The following is a 27710-nucleotide window of genomic DNA, read 5'->3' on the forward strand; positions in this document are numbered from 1 at the left end:
ACACACAGCCCAGTGCCTGGAGCACAGTTTGTGCTCAGAAAACACGTGTTTAATGAATAACTGAAGGTGTAAGGGCAAAGGGTGGGGATGGGGAGTGAGATGGGGCAGATGGCACTGGATATTAGGACTCAGTACTCACATTCTTCCCAATTGTCCTCAGGGTCTGTTGGAAATGCCGTCACAGTCTTCACCCCTCTCATAACTATGCCATCAGCTTCTGAAGCCCTTGAATCAAGATTTAAGAGGAGTAGCTGTGGCATAGAGGGACCCGGGAGAGACACACTGACCTGTGTCCCCAGAAAAGTCTGACTTTTGAGCACCCCACCCTCTCCCATCATTTATCTTATCAATGACTGGAGACAATTAAGTCTCCTTGATGGTGTGAAGAAATATAACTACACTTCTATCTAGATTCAAGGTAAATCACAAAAGATACGTTATTAAGAGTAATATTATAAATTACTACCTGGGCAGTGCCTTCAAGGCCCATGAATCCAGGTGCACCTCCACCAGCCAACAACTCCAGAATCTATACCCAGCTTTTCAGTCCTGCTATCTACCTCCAGCTCTCTAAGGCACCTTAAACTCAAGAGGTCTGAAATTGAAGATAGTGAATGCCCACACCCACCCCAGGGCCCCCATAAAAACTGCTACTTCTATTTCTCCTCTCAGAGAGGAAATGGGGAGCCATTCTTTACACTTCTGTCACCCTTATGCTTTGAATCTGAGCAGTTTCCTAAGTTTGTCTCAACTCCCTTTTTCTTCATTCTTACTCCATTGTCTTAGTTCCTCTCCTAAGGATTCCTGATAGACAATCATAATCATCTTCCAGAAGATCCCTCTGCCCCTAGGCACACCTCCCCACTGCCACCAGAATGTTTGTTTTAAATCATGAATCTTGTCACGACCTTATTGAAAATCCCCATCATATATGTGGTAAAGTCTGACTGTTTGTATCGGCCCAGGCCCTCCTGGAATGACGCCCAACCCCTCCTGCCTCTCCCTGTCATCTGAGTCTGGCCCCCAAGCAGACTCGATGTCAGGATGTACAGCCCTTCCCATCTCTGGCTTGTCCACCTGATAGCTCCTCAGTTATCTTCCCAGGCTCATCTCAGGCATCACCTCCCTTGTGAACTTTGCCCCCAGAAATCTCTCCAGAAAAATTAAGCACTTTTTTCTTTGTTTTCCAAATACCTGACATATCCTTTTATTATAGCAATTATCACATTTTTTTCATAAGCTGTTTATTTTCATCAGATCAATTAAACTTTGGTTTCCTTGAAGGGCCACAAATTTTATCTATCTCATCCTTATTTATATAATGCTTAAAACAACATACAGTAGTAGTTCAGTATATGTGCATTGATGAAAGAATGATCATCAAAATCTGAAGTTTTTTTTTTTTTTTTTTTTTTTTTTTTTTGAGACGGAGTCTCACTCTGTCCCCCAGGCTGGAGTGCAGTGGCGCGATCTCGGCTCACTGCAAGCTCCGCCTCCCAGGTTCACACCATTCTCCTGCCTCAGCCTCCCGAGTAGCTGGGACTACAGGCGCCCGCCAACACGCCCGGCTAAGTTTTTTGTATTTTTAGTAGAGACGGGGTTTCACCGTGTTAGCCAGGATGGTCTCGATCTCCTGACCTCGTGATCCGCCCACCTCGGCCTCCCAAAGTGCTGGGATTACAGGCTTGATGAAGTTTTATAGTTTCCATAGGATCCACAATAGTATATAAGGTCTTACAAATGTACAACACTTATCAACAGTATAAAACCAATGTGAATTTGTTGCCTGAATAAGGAGCAGTACAGGAATGATATTCTTTGCTTCAATCAAATTCAAACATATGTTATTAATGCAAGATAGTGTTCTTGATGCTAGTGGGGGTTATATAGATTTATAAGACTGCACACTGACATTTAATGAAATTAAAATAGAGAGATCATTACCTAAACAATTAACCCTAACAAGTACCTAGAATAAAATAAAACACACTAAACAGGGGACTTAACACTCAAACTGGGCCAGTCTTTTCTTTGTATCCCGGACCCCCATTTCTTCTCTCCCAATAGTATGTCTCCCAAGAGTATGTTGCCAGAGCCTTTGCCACTATGGTAATAGATTAATTAATTGTGCAGTTATTTGCTTAATATACTTTTCCCTATAAGAATACCAACTGTATATGAATAAAGTCCGCACTTGTCTTATAGACCCCACCATCTCTGGCATCCAGCACAGCACCTGATGTATAGGAGGTGCTCAACAACTTTGACAGGGAGAAAGAAAGTATAATTCCATATCAATGTTGAGGATCAGATAAGAATTCACAGAGGAGATATGCTTGATACAGAAACCCTTAAAAATAACAAGAATTGGCCAGGCGCAGTGGCTCATGCCTGTAATCCCAGCAGTTTGGGAGGCCGAGGTGGCCAGATCACCTGAGGTCAGGAGCTTGAGACCAGCCTGGCCAACGTGGTGAAACCCCGTCTCTACTAAAAATACAAAAATTAGCCAGGTGTGGTGGCATGTGCCTGTAATCCCAGCTACCTAGGAGGCTGAGGCAGAGGAATTGATGGAACCCAGGAAGCAGAGGCTGCAGTAAGCCAAGATCACACCATTGCACTCCAGCCTGGGCAACAGAACAAGAGTCCGTCTCAAAATAAATAAATAAATAAAAATAACAAGAATTAGGCTTTCAGATTTATTGCAGACTTAATGAACATTCCACACATTTTTCCATTATATTTTTTTAGATACTCATTTTTTTAAATCTGTAGTTACATGTCTTTCAGCTAACTCTGCAATATTTACTCTTTAAGGATATTTATGGAAAACTATAGCTTTCCTCCATAGCTTACAATTTAGCTGCAGTTAAAAGAGTTTTTCCAACAAAACAATCAAATAACTGTGGAAGCTGGAATAAAATTACTTTCCTCACAGGAGGTACAGACTAAGTGCTATAGTCATTTCAATGGGAGCAGAATCACTCACTGGAGACCTGGGTGGTTGTCATGGAGAAAGTAGGATTTTTACATCAAACTAGAAGATTTTGAAAGTCCCAAGAAAGGAGGAGACCATGAGTGGGGGCTGCCAAGAGCCCAGATAAAAGCAAGTGGAGGACAGGGCATGTGTTAAGAGAGAAGCAAAAAAAACAAAAAGAGAAGAGGCTCAGCAGCACCAGGCTGCAAATGCCAGCAAAGAAATGGGGACGTTCACTGATACTAGAGGATCCAGTTCAAAATGTTAAGAAATAAAAAACAAAATGTTTGGGGAAGAATAATTTAGTAATAATTGCAGGGAGACTAATTAGGAGGATAATGAATATCCAATTGGGGGTAATTAATTTAGAAAGATACAAAAAAATAAGTATTATGAGATGTAAAATAGCCAATTTACTTTCCCATTGTTAAAGCATCTCTCAGATTTTGCGAGTGGGTGACAGGAAAGTAATAGGACCTTTTCAAAAATGGAAAATAACACAGGGGGAGCCACTCTTGAAGGCAACAGGATAATTTTGGCTTTATTATACATGTTTGCCTTAGGGACAATCAGAATAAAGTGTCCCAAGGAAAATGGAGATGTAAGATTTTCCTCTTTTATTATTGTTGTGAAGATGATTATGATGATGATGGGACTTTGTTGGTATGAGCTTTAAATTTGAAATGTCATTAGCTTTGATTTTAGTAATGCAAACCCCTTTGTCATGGAGTCTTTGCTGTGATTGGAAGAAAATGGAGTTGGGTGGGGTTTGGGAGGGATGTCATCAAACCCGAATAACAGATTTTAGAAGGTGAATGACATTGAGATGAGGAGTTCCAGGAGAAGGTCTGGTGGCCACCCTTGTGGGTCGCTGGTGCTATTACTTTAGAGAATTAACCCTTTTCCCATATCTCAATTTGGTTAGACTAGAGGAAACTTACTAGCACTCAATAAAACAGGAGGACACTAATTTATATTGAGTGGTGAACCTTTCCCTCATGTAGTTATCTCCCCAGCTAAACTAGTCTTTAGAAAGTTACTTGGAGATCAAAGACTTCCAGCAAAGAGAAATGGATAAACAAGAAAGACATCGCATCTAGTCTACATGAGGGCTCATGTGACATTCCTACTCTACATCCAAGTTATTTCTCTTCTTACTGAAATATTCAAGTCCACTACATTTGATGTCTTTCTCCCCCAGATAGGATGAAAGGAACTTTTCAAGGCTTGTGCCTTTTTTTTATACTTTCCTTTCTTATATTCTAGTTCAGTAGTCCCCAAATGCTATGACTGCCACTGGAGTACCTGGGGATCTTGTTGAAATTAAAGTCAGGGGCCTTACACTCAGACATCCTGATTCAGGATGTCCACAGTAAGGCCTGGGAATCTGGATTGCTGGCAAGCCCTCGACGGGTTTGGAGACAGCATTGAGTGACTTTGAACTGATCTGATTTGGCAGGCAGGTTAAACACGAAGCCTCCACATCTACTTTACTGCAAGCAGATTCCCATGTGCTTATTTTATTTGTTTTCTCTTTTGCCAAAGGTTTATTTAAACACAGATTCTCATCACCTTAACAAGAATTGGTCAATTGTTTATTCAAGTTTAACTTGACCTTTTTATCAATGTTGTTTTTCTTCAACAAGGTCATAAAACATTTTTTAGACAACCACTATTAAATTATAAGCACATTTACTTATTCAAGAATTATTTCTTTAACATCTTCTATGCGCCAGGCAGTGTGCTTAGTACCACAGACAGCAAGAAAGATAAGACCTCTCTGCAGTTATATTCTAGTGCAATGGAGGTGGAGTGGGGTGAAAAAGACAACAGAGAAGGAAATAAATAAAATCATTTCTCAGCGTGATTAGTGCTATGAGAAAAATAGGCAGGGTTCTGTAGGACATATTTTGGAAGGGAGGGAAATAACCTAGACAGGGTGAATAGGGAAAGCCTTTCTACACAGGTGACTTTCCAACTGAGAGCTGAAGAATGAAGAGCCAGTCATGCTGGCTGTTAAGACCTGGGTAACAGTGAAAAGTGGTCAAAGAATTGCAAACTAGGAAATAACACTGAACTGGAAGGTGAGACAAGGGTGGTCAGAAAGATGGTGGGAATAGTAAAGGCTCAGGTGATGACCAAGTTTGATGTGAAGTGGAGAGCTCCTCTGTTAAAAACAAAGTGGTCAAGGAACTGAGAGTTGATTGGATGTCAGAGTCACTAAATGTAATGACAGGAGCTGAGCTAGAAGCTGGAGTGTGTAAAGTGGACAGATCAGTGACAAAGGTAGATGACAACAAGAGGAGGGGGAAAGAGAGACTTAAGGAGAACACATTGATTTCACAGAAGCGGGAGGCTTTGCTGCGTGATGTCCTGGAAGCAGCCGTGGGCTGCAGGGAAATCACTCCCTATCTTCTGGCTGGAGAAACAAGTAGTTCAAGGAAGTCAAGTTTCATCTACTTGAGAAAGTGCAAGAGACACAGAGTGTTGGGAGTCAGCCAAGTTTCATTTACAGAGAGTCTTGGAAACAAATATTCCAGAAATCCCTGGAGATTAAAGGGGAATTTGATGGCCACAAAGCAGAAAGTCCAGAGGCCACAGGGGAAGGTGGATTTTGTTTTTGTTTCTGATTGTCAAGCAGAAAAGAGACCTGGTGAGGGCATATGTAGAGACACACAAATTACAGTCTAAATAATAATGGACAAATGGGGAGGCTTTAAATTCACCAGGTCCCTGGGATTAAAGTACTATAACTACTACTACTGCTGCTGCTGCTAAAACAACAATAATAGTAGTTATTATTTATAGCAGTGTAATAGTATAAATATCACGCCATTTTTATATTTTGCCTGTGCTAAGTACTTTCCATGCATGTGCACCCATAACCCTATGGTCTGTCAAACCACAGTCAAATTTTATATTTTCAGTGACAACTTTATGTACTACAAATCACTGATCAGAGTAAAGAAGTATAAAGGGCTTTGAAGTAATCCTGGCAGTCTCTGGAGAAGATAGCAGACAAACAGTTTTAGAGTTAAAACTCCAAATAGATGGTCCAATGGTATGGAAGATTTGGAGTGGCCATTTTAGGGGGTGATATGGTTTGGCTGTGTCCCAACCCAAATCTCATCTTGAATTGTAGCTCCTATAATCCCCACTTGTCATGGGAGGGACCAGGTGGGAGGTAATCGAATCATGGGGGTGGGTTTTTCCCATGCTGTCCTCGTGATAGTGAATAAGTCTCACAAGATTTGATGGTTTTATAAAGGGCAGTTCCCCTGCACACTCTCCCTCTCGCCTGCCACCATATAAGACAGGCCTTTGCTCTTCCTTTACCTTCTGCCATGATTGTGAGGCCTCCCCAGCCATGTGGAACTGTGAGTTCATTAAACATCTTTTTCTTTATAAATTACCCAGTCTCGGGTGTGTCTTAATTAACAGCATGAGAACAGACTAATACACGGGGCTAAACACGGGGCTATACACATTGGCATATGGTATTCATGGGGTTATTCACACGGTTCTCTTGCACTAGAAAAAAAAAGCAACGCCCTTCAACCTCAGCTGGTGGAATGACCATGATGTCTGGAGGTGGCTCCATGAACAGTGCTTCATTCCTCTGTTCTATTGCTTAATTTGCTAGAAAATTACTAATTATCCTTGAAGACCTAATTCCATTCATTCATTCACTTGTTCATTCCACAAATATTTGAGAGAAATTATTATAGGCTATAGACCATTCTAGACACTGTTGGGGATACAATGGTTAAAAATTTTGTATACACACACACACACACGCATATACTATATATGTATATGTATATGCAATCATGTGTATCATATATATATTTGCAATCATGTTTATATTCCCTAGGAAACTTTCCCCACCACTCCCTCCACCTCTAGGCTGATGACACCATGCATTATGCCCACAGCACAGAATTTATTCATTTACTTTTCCAATAACATGCTGACAACCCTATATTTATATATCCAGTCCATTCCTCTCCACACCATCCTTTCAACTCTAAGTGAGATCATGTTACTTTTCTACCCAGAGCCCTACAAAAGTTCCCTAGTTTACCCAGAGTAAAAGCCAAGGCCCTTGAGAGCTTGTTTGGAGGTTCTAGCAGGGGAGCGCAGCTACTCGTATACCCTTGACCAAAGACCGGTCCTCCGCTATCGGGGATGGTTGTCCTCTTCCACCGAGCACGCAGCTTCGGGAGGGATGCACATGGAGTGGTGAGGGAGGAAGGGGACCCCCGCCTAGCCAGCCAGATCAGCCAAATCAACCCTGGCAATCAATGGGGTGGCAGATGTTGCAGCCAGATCAACCTCACATCCAAGCCAAGGTCCTTAAAATTTTCATCCCTACCAGAGGATGCCACCTTGTAAATCCCATCTTCCATGTCTTCTTTTACTGTGAGAGTTGTAAGAAGGATGTGGCAAGATGAACAGTATGTGGTAAATGGACTCATTCATTCTACTGAAAAGATAACTACATTTTTGCTCTACCTTGATACAATTTTATAGAGCAGGACGTCAAGTAAACTTTTCTGGATTCCTTAGTCACTCTTCACTTGGGAAAGAGGGAAGGTCTCATACATGAATGAGATTGTATACTATGATCATAATAAATTCTTAAATTATTGTGATAATTTCTTTAGAAAAATAAAACATTTTCCCAGGAAAAAAAATACATGATTTTTGCAAGCACTTAGAAAACTGAAGTGGTCATCAAGATTTATAATTAGCCTTGCCAAAATTTTAAGTTGTAATTTATGATTTTGAACTATTCTGTGCATTACAGAGTGCTCCCTAAAAACAATAAAAGTTTCAATCTCAAAACATCTCCATTTTGTGTTTACATTTAAGTGCACAAACTAAAATAGTACTTGAAGATGACGTACTTATTAATATCCCAAAAGTCATAGTTGCTCAGAATGGTTGAGTTACGTTCTATTGCATTACAGGCAAAGCCAGGACAAAAATCCAGGGCTCTTTCCTCTCTATCCTGTAGATGCCATTTCTCATTGCTACATTTTCTGTGAAGAAGCTCACTACAAAATGTATATTCAGCATGCCTTGCTAAATTGTTCTGGTGGCTTATATGAAATATGCTCTCCTTGATACTATTTTAAAACAAATATGTTAAGTTCCTTATCTAGTATACCCACACTCGTGACTGTGCTTTCAACATTTCTCCTTCTTTATTTTAACAGAAGCCCAAGTTTCACATGCCTGAGGATGTAAGAGAAAAAAAGGAAAATCTTCTACTCAATTCTGAGAGATCTACTAGGCTCTTAACAAAGACCAGTCATTCACAAGGAGGGGATCAAGCTTTAAGTAAGTCCACAGGGTCACCAACAGAGAAGTGGATTGAAAAACGTCAAGGAGCTAAGACTGTTTTCAACAAGTTCAGCAACATGAATTGGCCAGTGGACATTCACCCTTTAAACAAAAGTTTAGTCAAAGATAATAAATGGAAGAAAACTGATGAGACCCAAGAGAAACGAAGGTCTTTCCTTCAGGAGTTTTGCAAGAAATACGGTGGGGTGAGTCATCATCAGTCACATCTTTTTCATACGGTATCCAGAATCTATGTAGAAGATAAGCACAAAATCTTATATTGTGAGGTTCCTAAGGCTGGCTGTTCCAATTGGAAAAGAATTCTGATGGTACTAAATGGATTGGCTTCCTCTGCATACAACATCTCCCACAATGCTGTCCACTACGGGAAGCATTTGAAGAAGCTAGATAGCTTTGACCTAAAAGGGATATATACCCGCTTAAATACTTACACCAAAGCTGTGTTTGTTCGTGATCCCATGGAAAGATTAGTATCAGCCTTTAGGGACAAATTCGAACACCCCAATAGTTATTACCATCCAGTATTCGGAAAGGCAATTATCAAGAAATATCGACCAAATGCCTGTGAAGAGGCATTAATTAATGGATCTGGAGTCAAGTTCAAAGAGTTTATCCACTACTTGCTGGATTCCCACCGTCCAGTAGGAATGGACATTCACTGGGAAAAGGTCAGCAAACTCTGCTATCCATGTTTGATCAACTATGATTTTGTAGGGAAATTTGAAACTTTGGAAGAGGATGCCAATTACTTTCTACAGATGATCGGTGCTCCAAAGGAGCTGAAATTTCCCAACTTTAAGGATAGGCACTCTTCCGATGAAAGAACCAATGCTCAAGTCGTGAGACAGTATTTAAAGGATCTGACTAGAACTGAGAGACAATTAATCTATGACTTTTATTACTTGGACTATTTAATGTTTAATTATACAACTCCGTTTTTGTAGTTTGCATTCATTTTCTAAAACCCTGTATATACTTAATGATGATGAACTCAAATCAGCTGTAATTTTTCTATAATTCTCTGTATGAGAGAAATTCAACTAAGTGCGGTTGTCTTGATTTAATGTAGATTTTTACCAAATAGTATGACACCAATTGGCACAAAGTTATGGGAAAATCACCTACAGGAGATGTAAACAACTTGAGTTGCTCTAAAATGTTTGGAAAAGAGCTGCTTTTGCATTATGAATTATATTGTTGAAGCAATAACCTAGCCAGCTGTTGCATTAGCTAAAGCAGCCTCTTGCAATAGTAGGAAAAAAGGATTTAAAATAGCATGAGTGTATGTCTGTATCCTGGAATTTATTGTGTAAAATGCATGAATATATTTTTAGCAGTCTGTGGCATATTATTAATCAAACTGTTGAATTGTTTTCTTACACCCTGGAAATCTTTCTATCAGCTATAATGATAAATCAGTTTTGAAGTGATATTTTGGACTTAGGCATTTTACTTTAGATTGGAAGGCATTATGTGATTTACAATATGAGAATATAGCAGGAAAACCAGATGAGGCTGTGGCTTTTTATATTCAACAGCCAATAAAAAATGCACAACATGCTAAGATCAAAGCAACAAAAGCAACCTTCTTCTTCCAGAAAAACTTAAGGGAATTGATTCTGTTCTCTTTTGAGCCCTCCACAAAGAGACAAAATGAACACAAGCACTAAAGGTCTACATTTCTGAAGCAGGCAGTTGAGAAGCTTAAGTCTCATAAGATATAAATGTGCTCCTAATTCTGGTTTAATTTGGCAGAGGGGAAATTGTTTCAGGGTGGAATAATCATCAAAAACAAAAGTTGCCATTCTGAATATGGAACTCAAACAATAACAAAGTTTTATAAGTATATTATTTGAATCAAAGCATCATGTGCATAGCTTTATATGTGGAATACATCCTAAGAATAGCTTTTGTTTTCAGTTTAATTATTCAGCTTAGGAATGACTTTTTAAAAACTAATATACCACTTCAAAGATAGGTTATGTTCTAGAGAATAAACATAAAAAGAGCCCCTAGAAATGTGTTTAATAGGCTTATGCATAAGTAAATTAAGGTATTTTCTTTTTAAGTTTAAATATTCTATACTAACAAAGTCAGATACCATTGCATTCAAATATTAAATCAAAGTCCTTAGAAAAATAGGTCCATGTGTCACCCTTATGAATAGTTGTAATGCATTTTGGAATGTTTTTCCAAGGGATCCTAAATTAGATCCCTTGGGGAAAAAAAGGGATCATTTTGGATGGGAAACATTTGGATGGGAAACCTACTTTAATTGGCCGACTTTTACACTGAGTTAAGAAAATCACAAGTCTTTCAAACCCTGCTTAAATGCTTTTCCTGAACATCTTCCTCTTCCTAAGCTATCATTTTTTTCTTATCAGTAAATATTCAGTAATGGCTTTCAAAGAACAGTAGGTATTAATATTTGAATGTTAATAGACCAAGATAGTTGCAGTCATACTTATTTCATTTTGATTATCTATTTCATGGCTGAGTATTCATGAATTGCTTCGCTCCTTACACACACCTGCCGTGTCCCAGCTGTGTCTCCTAAGGAGTGAGTAAACTGCAATGGGCTGAGAGATCATAAGTATTAAACCTTCTAATCCAACCTTTTACTACTTTTCCATGCCATTAACTCTTGCCTCTAGACCATACACTTAAGCTGTGCTCTCAGTTTTTAAGAAGTTTTACTCTGGAGTAATCTAAATTACATAATTTAAAATTTTGCTACACCATGTAGATTCCTAGTAATTTAGGGAAATTGAAATTATCTTTTTATGGAGAGAGAAAATAGAAAATATTCCAGAAGCCTGAAATTTTATTCCTAAGCAACACAAAACTTGCTTTATATGAAATCTGCTATAAAGAATAAAGGCAATTTCCTCAAAGGTATTCCTAAAACTAAATAAGGAACAAACAAACAACTTTTCATAGCTTTAGAAAGAAAAACATGGAAACAACAGTCCTACCTCTCTTATTGGCATTTGTAACACACTGGGCAGGGTGGAATGCATACCTATATAAATGTTTGGCTTTGATGGTGGAGAGGAGGGATGAGCGGAAGAAAATGATACGCAGTGTTCTCTACGGAAAGCTGTTACATACTTTTTGCTGTATATGTTCCTTTCCTGACCCTTTCCAACAAGCCCATGTCACCATGGGTCATTCTTTTCCTAAATGGGCTCTCTGATGCTAAGTGACACCCTGTGTAGGTTCCAAGTTCCAAAACACATGCAAGTTCCAAAAGCCATGCATGTTTGTGCCAAGTAAGAACAAACTTTTTATGTACCTGCTCTTCATTTTAGATGGCTTATTTTCATGTTAGGACCAAAGAAGCCAGTCATCATCCTGGATTACTTGTGAGTTTAAAACTCAACTCTATTTTTCTCTCCTGACTTATTTGGCTTTGCAGACCAGCTCACATTCACCTTTGTCATTTCTGCCTGTGCATAAATCCAGGTGGGAACACCACTGTTCTTTAGGACCATCACAATTTCATGAATTTAATTCCTAAAGGCAAGTGACCAAATCCAGACTCATCTTCCAGATGTCCACAGTTCCCATTTTAACATTAGGTGCAATTATAAGTCCTCCAATTAAACCCTAAGGATCCTATTTGTTTTTATAGGCAGCAGTAACACAATGGGCAGGCCCCTTCGCTCTGTTATTCCCCTGTCTGGAATTACTATCAGGGTAACAAGTTGGCAATTAAATCCAAAACCACAGTTATGTAACCTGTAAACTATCTATAGATGTGCAATATTGATGTGATTGTGCCCAGAAACTGCCATAAACTTCAGTGGAAACGTATGTACAGGACATCCAGTTTTTGGATTTTCTCAAACGTTTGGAAATATCCATTAATTCAATGGAAATGTGAGGCCACTTGCTAGATGTCTATAAAATATTCTCTAGCAGAAAATAATAATATTATTATCATTAGGGAATTAGTAGTTCTAATTCAAGAACTACTTGTACGTCATTTTTAATTAGAAAGAGGAAAAATACTTTTACATTTTATTCATGTATTATTATTCTTATCTCCTAAAATGTATAGTGTTTAGCAGAAGGAATATATAAGAAGATGCAGAGAATTTTGAATATTAGAGTGCCCTTTGGAAAGATCACTTGCTGAATTAATAGAACTTGAGATTAGGCTAGGACTACAGTAAACATCTCCCTCCTGTGCATTCTCATATGGCCTCTCGGGGCATCCCAGCCTCTAGGCCTTCATGGGGCGTGGAGAAGCAGACGTTTTGCCCAGGGCTAACCCTCCCAAGATGCTCTGATACTTGAAAAAGGATTGGCCAAAGGCGTTTAATTATAGCTCAACTACCTGAGAACCTTAGGCCAAGGCTAATTCAATTTAGTCCTACATTTAGGCTCATACCTTCTCAATCTCAATCATGATTATTATACAGTAATCGTATGCATGATCCTAGCTAACATTTATTCAATACTTACTGGGTGTCAGGCACTCTTCAAGTAGTTTAAGTGCATTAATTTAATCTCCATAGCCAGTCTAACATAGGTACTATTATGTAGCCCTCTCCCTTTCCATCTATCATAAAGGAAAGTAAAGCAGACTATAGCTCAGTAACTTGCCTAAAGAGACACAGATGATAAGTAGGTCAGAAGGCAGGATGAAGCCAAGCAGCAAATACCATTACCAAACTCTTTGCTTAGAATATTACAAACAAATATTTACTTTTGCTTTCTGTTACCTCTATTCAGGATAGGTAGAGGCAAAAACAATGTATTGGAATCCTGAAATTTTTTCCATACAAATATGGGTGTGTGTGTGTGTGTGTGTGCGTGTGTGTGTATTTAGCTAGTTAGTTATCACATTTCAAATCAGCTTATTTCTTTATTCCTGCTGAGTTAAACTGACAGGTTCAAAGATTTTAGAAGAAATTAGGTTTCCTCCCCACAACTTTTTTTAAATCCTTAATCATGGAAAACAATGTTTTTAAGAAGAAAAAATAGTCCCCGGAACAAATTTAGCCTTATGAAAACAAAATATCATTTCTTTGACAAGAAATTCCAGACAGCTACAAGAGCAGTCAAGGATAAGCAGAATCTGAGAGGAAGAAAGTTCAGGCGAACTTTCCCCCTATAGGCCCCTGACAGCCACTGCAGATGGTCGTGGTTCAGCAAGCTAGTCACACACAGTGAGAACCACTCCTGCTAGAAACAGAGCAACTGTGCATTGTCCCCTTCTTCCTGAGTCTCCATCCCTAGTACTTGTTTGTAGTCAGATTACCCTGAGCCTACACAGGAAGATTGCAGAAAAGAATAGAGGAGCAAGTTGACTTAAACCAACTGAAAAACACCATGAAACCAGGTGAAAATAAATAAGCTCTCACTAGAAGATGGCAGACATTTCCCAGGCCTGTGGACATTACCTGAGGAAGGGCCAGGTCTGGGGAGTTCAACAAAACATTGCCTCATATCATTTCATTCTCAGAATTTCCTAGTCAGTCACATCTTAGTTTTTCACCAGGATCATATGCTTCCAGGCAAAAGTATTTAAATCCATTTAAGCAGTCATCTTTTTCCATCCCTAAACCTCTCCTCAAGTCTCACACTATATTTGGAATGCTCCCCTCTCTATATATCTGGACATTCATTTCTTGTTAACTCACCAAGGAATCTCTTGAGATTATTCAATTTCAAAATCTCATCTCTTTATGAGCTCCCTGATAGGCAGAAAAAGACAGCATGGTTTTCCCCTGGTGTAACATGTATCAGATTATTCTCTTACCAATAAATGCAGGCATTCTTTTCCTCAATTTCTTTTGTCAGAGAGGTTCATTAATTTATTTGTTCATGTGCTATCTATCTCACTTTATGTGAATATAAAATATCTGTTGTTGTCATTGGAATGTCTTAGGTCTTCCAAGAGGAAAGGAACTGTGTCTGTTGAATTCACTTTGTACCATGTCTAGCAAAGCACTCAGTGGAAAGCGTTAACAGATGCTTTTGATGCTGTTGTTTAAAGGTTCCTGTACAACTTCTTTTAGTGTAGAATTTGTATATTTCTGCCTGTGACCTTCAGGTATCTATAGGACCAGAGGATCTGAAAGGAAGGTGCTAGAGCAGGGCAGCTGAGGGAAGGGAGCTGAGCCACACACCTTTTCTACACTAATAGTCATCCCTTGACCTGAAGGATAGTTGCAGACACAGCAATCTTTTACGTTTCTAAGAAAAGGCAGTTGCTTGATTGTTTGGGGAAGAAAATGTTGAAAAAAAATGCATGATTCTGGTCAATATAAGAGCCATTTACTGAGGATGTACTCAGTAGCAGACACTGGAAAAATACTTTACATACATTCATTTAATGACATGAAGAGTAAATCTAATCGTTTCCAAAAGTAACTTTCAAAAAAATCTAAGTCGAGTATTTTTCCACCTATCATTTCATGAATGAGAAAACTGAGTATCAAAGAGGTTTAATAACTGTCTCTCTGGCTCCAAAGCTGAGACCATACATTGGCAGCCCATGGCGTAGATCTGGCTACAGATATGTTTGGTTTGGCTGACAGTGCGTTTTACTTAACATCTGAATTAGCTGCCAGCCTTGGGCCTCATTAATGACAGGGGATTTGTTGCCCTACATTCTATATGCCCACCTGAAAATAATTGGACAGAGGCAAGGTCAGTCCCTTTAGATGAGGTTGGAGATCTCTAGTTGTTCACACTCTTCACTAATCCACCATCACTCATTCACCTTACTTGCCTGGCCCCTAAGCATCTCACTTTTCAAGTCCTGCTCTGAAGTGTGTACTCCTTCCCCCACCAAGCTTCCAAAGGAAATCCACTCCTGAACATTCTTCTTGACCCTCTTTGTGTTGTGTAGGTAGTGAGGTTATCCCACTCTGGGTTTCCATATCCTTGCTCACAATGCTGCTTGCCCTTTGGTCCTATATCCAGTGGGATCTCCAAACAGTATTTCATTGTTTGGGGAAGTCTCTTTTGACCAATGACAAAGATGTTGGGAGAAATCCAGTACCGTTTTTTGGCATCTTTCTGTCGTAGCCACTGGGTCCCCTGGCAACGACATTCCTTCCCACCTCCTTCTGCAGAGATGAGTCATTCTCCCAGGCTCTTGGAGCTCTAGTATCTAGGGACAGAAACTGGCTCCCACTACTGCCTCTAGACTGCTATTCTATAACCTTCATCCAAAAATCTCTTCTGTTTTGCAGGTGTACCCACTTCCTCAACTCTGAAAATTACCTGCTTCCCAGCCTTCTCTGAGGATTCTTCTTTCTGATTTATAACATGCCTCTCTATCCTACTTCCTGCTATTATCTGGGTGATTGTAGCACCCCCAGTAACATTCTACTCTTTGCTTCTTAATGCTCTGACGACCTCCTCCTCCTCCTCCTCTGCCTCCTCTTCCTCCTCCTCCCACTTCTATACTTAGAGAGCTAGAGAAAACAGGAGAAGGGATAACTATGACTTTTGTCCTCAAATACCAGGAAAACTCTAGTAAAATACGCAGTATCTCATTTTATGCATTCATTTGCTGAAAATATTTCCAAAGTTTAGAAAAATGATTTTTGGATGTACTATATAATAAATAAAAACGCACTCAGAATGCTAGAGTATCTACCAATTTAAAAGAACAGTATTATTTGTTTGACTGTGATTATCCTTAGGAAAAAGTAAGCCCTGATTTAACTTATCAATTTCTGAAAAAATAGTGTATGGACCACCTATATCAGAATTAACCTAATTTTTGTTAAAAACGGATTCCCAGACCCCATCCAAGATATACAGAATTGGAATCTCTATGAAAACCACTTGAAAATCTCCTTTCTAATAATCTCTTGGGGTGCTTCTTATAGACAACAGAGTCTGATCCTTGTGTGTGCGTGAATTTTTTAAGTCCTGGTTGATTATAAGTGATAATAAAACCTGCTCTTTTCATTCTGTCACTGTGTTGAAAAGTTAGCAACTCTCAGCTCAGAGAATTGTAGTGGGTATTGGTACCAAAGTCCTCTGTGGGATTTTGACCAGCACTGAAGCAGAAACTTGGTTTCCCAAGTCTGCCAAGTGCAAGAACTAGAGCTGAAATGATGAAGTGAGTGATGGGGACAGCACTGGGCACTGCCCAAACTTTTTGAAAGCTTTCAGAATGAAATGGGGAAATGGAAACTTTCCTCTGTTTGAAATACAAAAGACAAATGTGTACTGAAGGCAATTTTGGCAACTCAACTTCACATTGAACAAGTGAAGACAATATGAGTTTCTCCAATAAAAACTAAAAAGCTGTTTTCAAATTGACCTAAGATGATTGAAAATGGAAAATATTTGCTATTTGGGTTATTAGTTTGAGAGCAGTGCCCCAGGAAATATTTTGCAATTTAACTTAAATGGTTATAATGTACATTTTCTTGAACTTCATTAAAGGATTTGTCTCCTTTTGCCTTTCTATTAGGTTGAACCATATGACATTGCCAACATTTGACTGACTCTGACATATAAACACAGCCCTTTCATATGGGTCCACTAACAGTTCTGTTGCTACGTACCCAATTCTAGCCACATTGGCTCTCCTCAGAACTATTGGAAATAGCCTCTGAATAGAAGTCCTGCCTTTTTTATTTATTTATTTAAAAATTACTTCTTTTCTCTTTGCTTTTTTTCTTCTTTTGATATTTTTAATTGTGACAAGATCACATAATGTAAAATTTTATCATCTTACCATTTTTTGGTATCCTTTTAATGAATATTTTCCTATCCCTCCCCATCTGACCTATTTTTTTTTTGAGATGGAGTTTCACTCTTGTCACCCAGGCTGCAGTGCAGTGGCACCATCTCTGCTCACTGCAACCTCCACCTCCCGGGTTCAAGCAATTCTCCTGCCTCAGCCTCCCGAGTAACTGGGACTACAGGTGCACACCACCACGCCCAGCTAGTTTTTGTATTATTAGTAGAGATGGGGTTTCACCACATTGGCCAGGATGGTCTCGATCTCTTGACCTTGTGATCCGTCTGCCTCAGCCTCCCAAAGTGCTGGGATTACAGGCATGAGCCACCATGCCTGACCACCATTTTTTAAGTGTACAGTTCAGCAGCATTAAGTGTAGTTGTGCAAGCATCACCACTATCCCATCACATACCTTTCTTCCTTGTGAAAAATGGATACTCTGCACCTATTAAACAACTCCACTTTTTGCCCTCCCCCAGCTCTGGCAACCACCATTCTACCTTTTGTTTCTATGAATTTGATAAAATACCTCATATAAACAGAATCATACAGCATGTGTCTTTTTGTGACTGGCGTATTTCTCTTAGCATAATGTCCTCAAGGTTCATCCATATTGAAGCATGTACCAGAATTTTTTTTCTTTTTAAGGCTGAATAGTATTCCATTCTCATTGCCTGGCCTCAAGTCTCAAGACTATAACCCATTCCCAGCTTAATCACCTGATACCTGCAGCAAACCCACTATTATCCAGCCACATTGAACCATTACATTCTCTGAAACACCTCTTGCTTTTTCCCCTATTTTGCTAACACTATTACACTGCCCGAAGTGTCCTTTATTCCTCTTTAAGGACCTTCTCATGTGTGCCCCCTCCAAGAGTTGCCTGCCCCACATGACCATCCCACATTCAGCTCGCTCTACCCTCTCTGCTTGGGGACTGTCTTCCACTCACCTTGCTTTAACTCCACCATTAGGCTGATGGTTCCGAAATCTTTTTCTAGCTTATGTTTCTATCATGACCTTTGATTCAAATTCCCAATTTCCTGTGGAACTACTTCATCTAGATGTCTCACTGGAGCTTCCAACTCAACATGACCAAAGCTGAACTCATCACCTAACCCCCAAACCTGCTTTCTCCTTATTTGGTGGCAACACCATCCATCTACTCCATCTCCTGGGTTAGGAACCTAGAAGTCAACCCCAATTTCTCCCTGAGCTGACTCTTCACAGCCAAAGAATTCAGAAAGCCCATTAACTTCACTGCCTGACTTTTTCTCAAGCTTCTCCTCTCCTCCCATCCATTCTGCTAATATCTAAGTTCAGACTCTCACCTTCTCCTGTCTACAACTCTACAATAATCTTGAACTTCTCTCCCACTCTCATTTCTCTCAATGCCATCCTCCATACAGCTGCCCTTGTAATCACTTTAAAATGCAAATCCAATTACAGTTGTTTCCCACTGTATATTCTATATCCTGCATGATCCCAATTCTTCTCTAGGCATATTTCTGGCCAATTTCTGCCTCCTGGCTTAATCTCCAACAACCTAGAATGGGCATAATACCCTAACATTGGATAGTTTTCTTCCTCCTGGGTTTACTCAGCTTTTCCCTGTATTGGGGCACCCACCTACCCCCCTTCACCTCCCCAACACTTCCTAATCCCTAAACTCAGCTCAGGGAGGCATTCATCATCTCTGCCTGGCTCAGATGAGATGCTCTGCCATGTGCACTATGAGTGATTGGGAAGCAGGATTCTATGTAGGATGGTTAGGAGCCTGGGGCTTGTCATGAGTAAGAACTGGGTTTGAATTCCATATCCTCAACTTTCAAATGTTGGGACCTCTGAAATTGATTTAACTTCTCTCAGTGCCAGTTTTCTCATCTGAAAACTGAGGATAGAATACCTACCTAGTAAGGGGGGGATGGGAAATGCATGTAAAGTATTTAATAAGTGCTCAATAAAATAAAACTGTTGATTTATCTCATCATAGCCTGTGCATATTTCTATCTCTGTGCCTAAAGAATTCTAATGATTTATGTATGTGCCTTGCTTAGTAGAATCAATTCCTTGAAGTTAAAGTTTGTGTCTTGTTCATCCTTGTAACCTGAGAGAAGATACTAGTTAAGTATTTGTTGAAGAAATGAATGCAGGAACAAATCCAGCACACGTGTTCCTGCGTTCATATGGCACTCTGTCCTTCCCTTAAGGTACATTCTGACTGATATTATAATACTACAAAAATGTGTCTTATTTTTCCTGTTAGATTCTAAGTTATCTGAGGTCAGGAATCACATCTTACTCAATAAATGTACATACATCAAATTAAATTTGAGGCTTTCAAATGTGGATTCTTCATAATCGAATTAATGGTTTAGAATAGCAGCCTTCCTAGCCAAACATAGAAACAAATAAGTAAACTAAAAATCACTTTGTTCAATCATCTTCAACCCTTTTCTTTCCATTAGCGCTACACCCTGACCGTGATGAACTTTTATCTCCTCAAATAAGCCATGCTTTTCTCTGCCTCCGGGCCTTTCTATGGGCTGCTCTCTGAGTCTGGAATACCATCAGACAATCTAATACATCAATATTTTCAGAAAAGCCTTTCCTGGTCCACAGATCAGGCTTATTCATTCATAGTTACATTCCCACTGCAAGGTGAGATGGTCCTCTGGATCAGGGAGAGTGTCTCTTAGGTTTCTTCTGTTTTTCTCAGCCCCAAGCGTGTAGTCAACATTCAGTAAACTCTGTTGACTGACTAAATAAACAAAGCTCTGAGTTTCAGTCTTCTTCTTTTCTAAGACATTGGCAAATGCTAGACTGAAACGGATTACACACGAGTTACTCTACCATAATTTACTTAAGACTAAATTCCTAAAGACTGCATTACAGCAACAGAAGCCAAGACCATATTAGTGCTTTGCTCTATAGCAGAAAAGATTGGGGAAAATTGAAAGGTGACCACTGTGTTGACCAAAAGCATTGACTAGTGTAATTTAGCTTGGCATTAACATGGTAGTGGAACTTGTCCAGTAATTGAAATGAGCAGGGGAAGGCTTGAGAACAACTATTCTGTTCACACAGTTGGTCAGCAATCCATCTGGATCCAGAGCTCTGTCTTGCTGAACCCCTGATGAGCAGTGTTTATCTCTGGTGTGGAGTCTGTAGAAAGGGTACCACTCCTTCTAGGCATTGCTTGCCTGTAGAGGCTTTGCCATCCTTCCTCACTCATGTAATCTACTAAACTTTGGTACACCCCTCCCCACAAAACTTAATGAGGCTCATCATGACTGATACTTTGTACTCATGACAATAGACAAAACCCTAATCAACCCTCCACTAACTCAAGTGATTTTATGAAGTCTATAAAACAGGACCTTAATTTCTGATTTTCTATTCACTCAGTGGTGAACGAAAATAGTATTTAATAGTTTAATAGAGTATCATAAGTGGACCTTCTCCAGGTACCTTGCATAAGGCCACTTTGGGAGAAGAGGTAGACCACTGGCCCAATGGTCCTCAGCCATAAGGACTGTGTTATGGTTTGGGTGTGTCCCCACCCAAATCTCATGTTGAATTGTAGTTCCTATAGTCCCCACATATCATGGGAGGGACCCAATGGGAGGTAATTGAATCATGGGGGTGGTTATCTCTATGCTGTTCTTGTGATAGTGTGAGTTCTAACAAGATTTGATGGCTTCATAAGGGGCTTTTCCCCACCTTCACCATGAAATTCTCCTTGCTGCCGCCATATGAAGAAGGATGTGTTTGCTTCCCTTTCTGCCATAATTGTAAGTTTCCTGAGGCTTCCCCAGCCATGCTGAACTGTGAGTCAATTAAACCTCTTTCCTTTATAAATTACTCAGTCTCAAGTATGTCTTTATTAGCAGCGTGAAAATGACCTAATACAGTAAATTGGTACTGGTAGAATGAGGTGCTGCTGTAAGGATACCCAAAAATGTGGAAGCAACTTTGGAACTGGGTAACAGTCAGAGGTTGGAACAGTTTACAGGACTCAGAAGAAGACAGGAAAATGTGAGAAAGTTTGGAACTTCCTGGAGACTTGGAGGGCTCAGAAGACAAGAGGATGTGGGAAAGTTTGGAACTTCCTAGAGACTTGTTGAATGGCTTTGACCAAAATGCTGATAACAATATGGACAACAAAGCCCAGGCTGAGGTAGTCTCAGATGGAGATGAGGAATTCGTTGGGAACTGGAGCAAAGGCCACTCTTGCTATGCAAAAAGACTGGTGGCATTTTGGCCTGGACCTGGAGATCTGTGGAACTTTAAACTTGAGAGACGATTTAGGGTATCTAGTGGAAGAAATTTCTAAGCAGCAAAGTGTACAAGAGGAAGCAAAGCATATTTAAAAAATTTGCAGCCTGACAATGTGACAGAAAAGAAAACCCCATTTTCTGGGGAGAAATTCAAGCCAGCTGCAGAAATTTGCTTAAGTAACAAGGAGCCAAATGTTAATCACCAAGAAATGGGAAAAATGTATCCAGGGCCTGTCAGAGACCTTCATGGCAGCCCCTCCCATTATAGGCCTGGAGGCCTAGGAGGGAAAAATGGTTTCCTGGGTTGGTCCCAGGGACCCCCTGCTCTATGCAGCCTCAGGACATGATGCCCTGTGTCACAGCTGCTTCATCTCCAGCCATGGCTAAAAGGAACCAACATAGCGCTCAGGCTGCCACTTCAGAGGGTGCAAGCCCAAAGCCTTGGCAGCTTCCACACGGTGTTGAGCCTGTGGGTGCACAGAAATCAAGAATTAAGGTTTGGGAACCTCCACCGAGATTTCAGAGGATGTATGGAAATGCCTGGATGTCCAGGCAGAAGTTTGCGGCAGTGGTAGACCCCTCAGGGAGAATGTCTGCCAGGGCAGTGTGAAAGGGAAATGTGGGATTGGATCCCTTACACATAGTCCCCACTGGGGCACTGCCTGGTGGAGCTGTGAGAAGATGGCCAGCATCATGCAGACCCCAGAATGGTAGATCCACTGACAGCTTGCACCGTGCACCTGGAAAAGCCACAGACACTCAACATCAGCCCACGAAAGCAGCTAAGAGAGGAGCTGTACCCTGCAAAGCCACAATGGTGGAGCTGCCCAAGGCCATTGGAGCCCACCTCTTGCATCAGCATGACATGGATTTGAGACAAGTAGTCAAAGGAGATCATTTTGGAACTTTAAGGTTTAATGACTGCCCTATTGGATTTCGGACATGCATGGGGTCTGTGTCCCTTTGTTTTGGCCAATTTCTCCCATTTGGAATGGATGTATTTACCCAATCCCTGTACCCTCATTGTATATAGAAGTAACTAACTTGATTTTGATTTAACAGGCTCATAGGTGGAAGGAACTTGCCTTGTTACAGATGAGACTTTGGACTTGGACTTTGAGTTAATGCTGGAATGTGTTAAGACTTTGGGGGACTGTTGGAAGGGCATGATTGTGTTTTTGAAATGTGAGAACATGAGATTTAGGAGGGGTCAGAGGTGGGATGATGTGGTTTGGCTTTGTCCCCACCCAAATCTCATCTTGAATTGTGGTTCCCATAATCCTCACATGTTGTGGGAGGAACCTGGTGAGAGGTAACTGAATCATGGAGGCAGTTATCTCCATGCTGTTCTCTTGATAGTAAGTGAGTTATCATGAAATCTAATGGTTTTGTAAGAGGCTTCGCTGCTGCCCTTCACTCTGCACTTCTCCTTGTTGCCACCATGTGAAGATAGACATATTTGCTTCCCCTTCTGCCATAATTGTAAGTTTCCTGAGGCCTCCCCAGCCATGCTGGACTGTGAGTCAATTAAACCTTTTTCTTTTATAAATTACCCAGTCTCAAGTATGTCTTTAATAGCAGCGTGAGAACAGACTAATACAGACTGCCAGGCAGTTGGTCCCTCTGCCCAGTCAGCCACAAAGGCAGAGACAGCACAGCATACAGAGCAGGAGGCTGAATTGGAGGCTGCCAGGACAGATTCTCAGAAGTCACCACCCTGCACTTTTCCTCATACCACCATGCCTGTTGTGTCTGTTCCTGGCCTGCTGTCTCTGAGAGCCATTTCCTCTCCTTTCTCTGCAGCAGAGGACACTTGTAGGTTCTATTTCCAAGTCCCCTGATGCAGCTGGCTTCTAATTGGGTTTAGACAATGAAAGACAATGGCAGGAGATTGGAGCTCAAGAAAGGGAGATACTGGTGCATTTTTCTCCTCTCTCTTCTCTGAATGATGCTCCCAGACAGATTACCATAGCTCAGACCTCCCTGATGAAAACAGTGCCAATGAACGTACACCTTTTAAGTGGAGGCAACTTAATGTCCCATGGGTAAACGTTTAATCAAAGGGAAATGTGACCATGTGGATATGTTATTCCTCCTTTCTCTCTTCAATAGACAGTATAAAAACATTGTTAATGTTCTTTCTTCTAATGGTTCTGTAGTTTAAGGCACCCAACTAGATATTGCATCCTCACATTGGCCGTTGTCTCTTCCCTGATCACTGCCCTGACCCTCTCTACTGATTAGTAATACAGAAGTATTAGCATGTAAGTTGTAATAGCACGTAGGAGTAACCACATGTAAGATCTCTGCCTCAAATGCTGCTTTCTTGGGAACCCGGGTGTATTCGTTTCCTAGGGCTGGCGTAACAAAGTACCACAAACTAAGTGGCTTAAAACAATAGAAATTTATTGTCTCACAATTCAGGAGGCCAGGAATCTGAAACAGAGCTGTCTCCAGGTTGATTCCTTCCGGGGCCTCTGAGGAAGAGTCTGTTTCATGCTTATTTTCTAGTTTATGGTAGTTGCTGGCAATCCTTGGTGTTCCTTGGATTGTAGCTGCATCCCTCCAAGCTCTGCCTCTGTTATCACATGGTGTTCTTCCCTGTTTAGCTCTGTACCCTGTATGTGGCCTTCTTATAAGGACACCAGTTGTTGGATTTAGAGCCGATCGTCATCTAGTATGACCTAATCTTAACTAATTACATCTGCAAAGACCCTGCTCGCAAATAAGGGTGACTTCTGAGGTTCCAGGTAGTCATGAATTTGCCAGGGGGAAGAGGACACTCTTCCAATCAGTAGACTGGGCTACAACATTTGGAGACAAGAGTGAAATTATGGGAACCCCTAGCAAGGAGTGGCATCCCAGCTACAAAGGCTGCAGTTACTACCTGTGGTTAGTCAGGATGAGGTTCAAGTGGAAGGTGAATGAGTCATTGGAATATGCAGAGTCTGGACTTTGATAACTGTAAGGATTGTGGAGTGGGTTGGCTTTCTTTAACTGTATTTGAAACATCGAAGGAAGAAAGTGATAGGCTCAGAGTGGCCTATCGATGACACAAGGTACATTGTTAAAGCCAGAACCTTTTTTACAGCTGTCAAGTAGACTCTCAACTCCTGAAGCAGCAGGGTGGATTGTGCTGGAAAATCAGGCCCAGGATCAAATTGTAGCATGACAGAGCTGAATGCACAGCCTCCATAGATCCTCTGTGTCAAGGTCAAGGCAGTGATCAGAAGAAAATAGGACACTGAAACCTGGGATGGGGGTCCTTTAGATAACAGAGTCTGAGAACGTTGAATATCCAGCCTGGGGAAAGCAGTGCTATTCCCCTTGCCAGAGAAAAGCAATTTCACCTTCCATGGAGATCACACAAAAACATATCTGAGGCAGGCACTTCATAAAACAATGTTTGCTTTCCTCAATATCTTCCCTCATTACCTCCAGATTGGTAACTAGGATAAGCCCAAGAGGAGGAGTGCTGAAATAAAATAGTTTGCTTGCTAAAAACATTGTAGGACATCAACAATATAAATCAGTAAAAATTAGGGCAATGCATGTGAAAGTAAAATGTGAAAGTGTTGTATAAATGGAGACAAGGCAAAATATTAATGTATGATAGGGCACAATTTATTGACATGTTGATACTTATCATGCTTGGGACTCAGGTTCTGGCAAGAGCTTCTGGAGCAAATCTTAATAGCTGGTTAGGATGGCTCCTTGAATCTTGGGTATGATGGTCACCGTCTTAGTTCATTTTGTATTGCTATAACATAATACTACAGACTGGGTAATTTATAAAGAAAAGAAATGAATGAATTCAAAAGAGCTCTAGATGGCCAGGCATGGTGGCTCATGCCTATAATCCCAGCACTTTTGGAGGCCCAAGTTGGGTAGATTGCTGGAGGCTGGGAGTTCAAGACCAGCCTGGCCAAGATGGCAAAAACCCATCTCTACTAAAAATACAAAAATTAGCTGGGCATGGTGGCACATGCCTGTAATCCGAGCTTCTTGTGTGGCTGAGGCATGAGAAGTGCTTGAACCCGGGAGGCAGAGCTTGCAGTGAACTGAGATTGTGCCACTGCACTCCAGCCTGGGTGATAGAGCAAGATTCTGTCTCAAAAAAAAAAAAAAAAAATTGAACTCCAGACTGGGAGTTGAGAGACCTGGTCCCACCTAATTTGTGTGTAATTTTGTACAATTCACTTCCCCCACTGGACCTCAGTTTTCTTCTATGAAAAATCACAAAGGAGGATTTAGTTATGCCTCAATTCCTTTTCAGCTCTAAAAAGTAAAGAAAGGCCAATAGCAAGAGATTTTGCAATGATGAAACCTTAAAACAGGTGACTCTTCTATCTGTGGTTTGCTTTACTATAGAGAAATTTAAAATATGGCTAAAAGAAAACATTCCTTTATGGTATTCTGTAATCCCACAGGAAGTCTTTTATGAACAAGCAGTCCAAATGACTTAGTCTCATGCTATCTCCATGAAGTTGGCAAGCAGTTTTAATAGCAATAATGCCTCCCTTTATCTATATATATTCTTGAACAATTATTAAGTATTTGTGGGAGTTACAAAGGAGCCAAAATGGTAGGTGGGCATGCAAACCTGGCAAATAGAGTCCAAGACAGCTCTCAGTCTCCAGGGAATTGTAGACAAGCCACCACAGAGACTCTGTGCTGTCTGTTCCCCTGAGCCGCAGAGAGCAGACAACGGACCTAAGGAGCCCTCAGGGGTAAAGATGACTCGAAAATATAGACCAGTGACCAGAGACACTAAGATGTGTTCACAGTCATTGCAAAGATGCCAGAACAATGACAGGCATCAGCAACCAGAAATCACAGTGGACCTACAGACAGCTCAGAGGTGGCAACACAGGCCAGAGGAAGACCTTGAAGTAAGCACTTTCATCCAGAGGTCATGAGGCAATGTAAGCTGCCCAGAAGTTACAGGTCACCTTGGAAAGGAAAGTGGGAAAGAATGACCCCTATAATTGGCAGAAGTGATCTATGATCTATGAAATGCTGAGAAAACCCTAAATGAGTGAGTTTACTCAGGATTGGTAGATAAGCAATTAAATTATGCTGCAGAAAACTAAAGAAATGACAACTTTGTGGAAAGAAGCCATGTGTAAATACAAATGAAGACATTTACATGTAAACTCTACATTATATGGTAAACAGTTATTAAAATACTGAGTATTTCAAAATTAAAAACAATGAAACATGCACTGCTTTGAAAGAAAGGAAAATGCACTAAACATTGCCACTTGGATTTACGAAAGGCTTTTGATCTCTATGCTGGAAAAATGCATAATAGAGCACACATCTCTCTCTTCCCTCTCACTCACTTGTCCACCTTAATGTACTCTCACCCCCACAATCCCAAGGTCACTGCTTTTTCTCAGGCCATCACTGTGTCTACCTAATTGGTCCTCCTCAAGAGATTTCTAACAGCTTCCCCTGATTTTCTCTCTTTTGTTATTAGAGTACTTTCTTAAAACATAAACATCATTTTCCTGCCTAAATTTTGCTGATGGCAAGACACACAATAAATGAACTGAGTGGCATCTGACCAGTAGAATACAATACAACCTCCACAATCCAACTGGAGAGGAATATTTCATGACATTGGAAAGTGTTCATCTCTTTTACACTGCTGGTGGGAGTGTAAATTAGTTTAACCATTATGGAAGACAATGCAATGTGGCAATTCCTCAAAGACCTAGAGGCAGAAATACCATTTGACCCAGCAATCCCATTACTGGGTATATACCCAAAAAAATATAAATCATTCTATTATAAAAATACATACACTTGTATGTTCATTGCAGCACAATTGCAAAGACATGGAATCAACCTAAATGCCCACCAATGATAGACTGGATAAAGAAAATATGGTACATATACACTATGAAAAACTAGCCATAAAAAGGAAAGAGAGCGTGTCCTTTGCAGGGACATGAATGGAGCTGGAGGCCATTATCCTCAGCAAACTAATGCAGGAACAGAAAATCAAATAACATATTCTCGCTTATAAGTGGGAGCTGAGTGATGAGAACACATGGACACATGGCAGGGAACAACACACAGTGGGGCCTGTCAGAGGGTTCGGGGTGGGGAGAGGAAGAGCATCAGGAAGAATAGCTAATGGGTGCTGGGCTTAATACCCAGGTTATGGGATGGCCTGTGCAGCAAACCACCATAGTACACATTTACCTGTATAACAAACCTGCACATCCTGCACACGTACCCCTGAACTTAAAATTGAGAAAAAAAAAAGTGTTCATGATGAATGGGACAAGTCAGATTACAAGTGAGTATGTACAGTAGGATTTCAATTTTAAATGTTGTTAGTACGTTTTGAAAT

The 27710-nt window shown here is 40.5% G+C and overlaps 1 protein-coding gene across 11 annotated transcripts in view; it reads left to right on the forward strand.

Annotated features, from left to right (window-relative positions):
- Window positions 1–19053, forward strand: part of CHST9 (carbohydrate sulfotransferase 9) — a 287688-nt gene extending 268635 nt beyond the window's left edge. For 9 of the 11 annotated variants that reach the window (XM_058438524.1, XM_058438525.1, XM_058438526.1 and 6 more), the window contains one exon: window positions 8197–9836. In XM_058438524.1, the coding sequence (XP_058294507.1) occupies window positions 8197–9288 (1092 nt within the window). In that variant the 3' untranslated portion in view covers window positions 9289–9836. Of the gene's footprint in view, window positions 1–8196 lie in introns of all 11 variants that reach the window. The other 2 variants (XM_032152597.2, XM_032152598.2) reach the window with 1 other exon arrangement.
- Window positions 19054–27710: the final 8657 nt, after the last annotated feature.

Source organism: Hylobates moloch, unplaced genomic scaffold (genome assembly GCF_009828535.3).
Source record: "Hylobates moloch isolate HMO894 unplaced genomic scaffold, HMol_V3 SCAFFOLD_5, whole genome shotgun sequence".
Lineage (NCBI taxonomy): Eukaryota > Metazoa > Chordata > Mammalia > Primates > Hylobatidae > Hylobates > Hylobates moloch.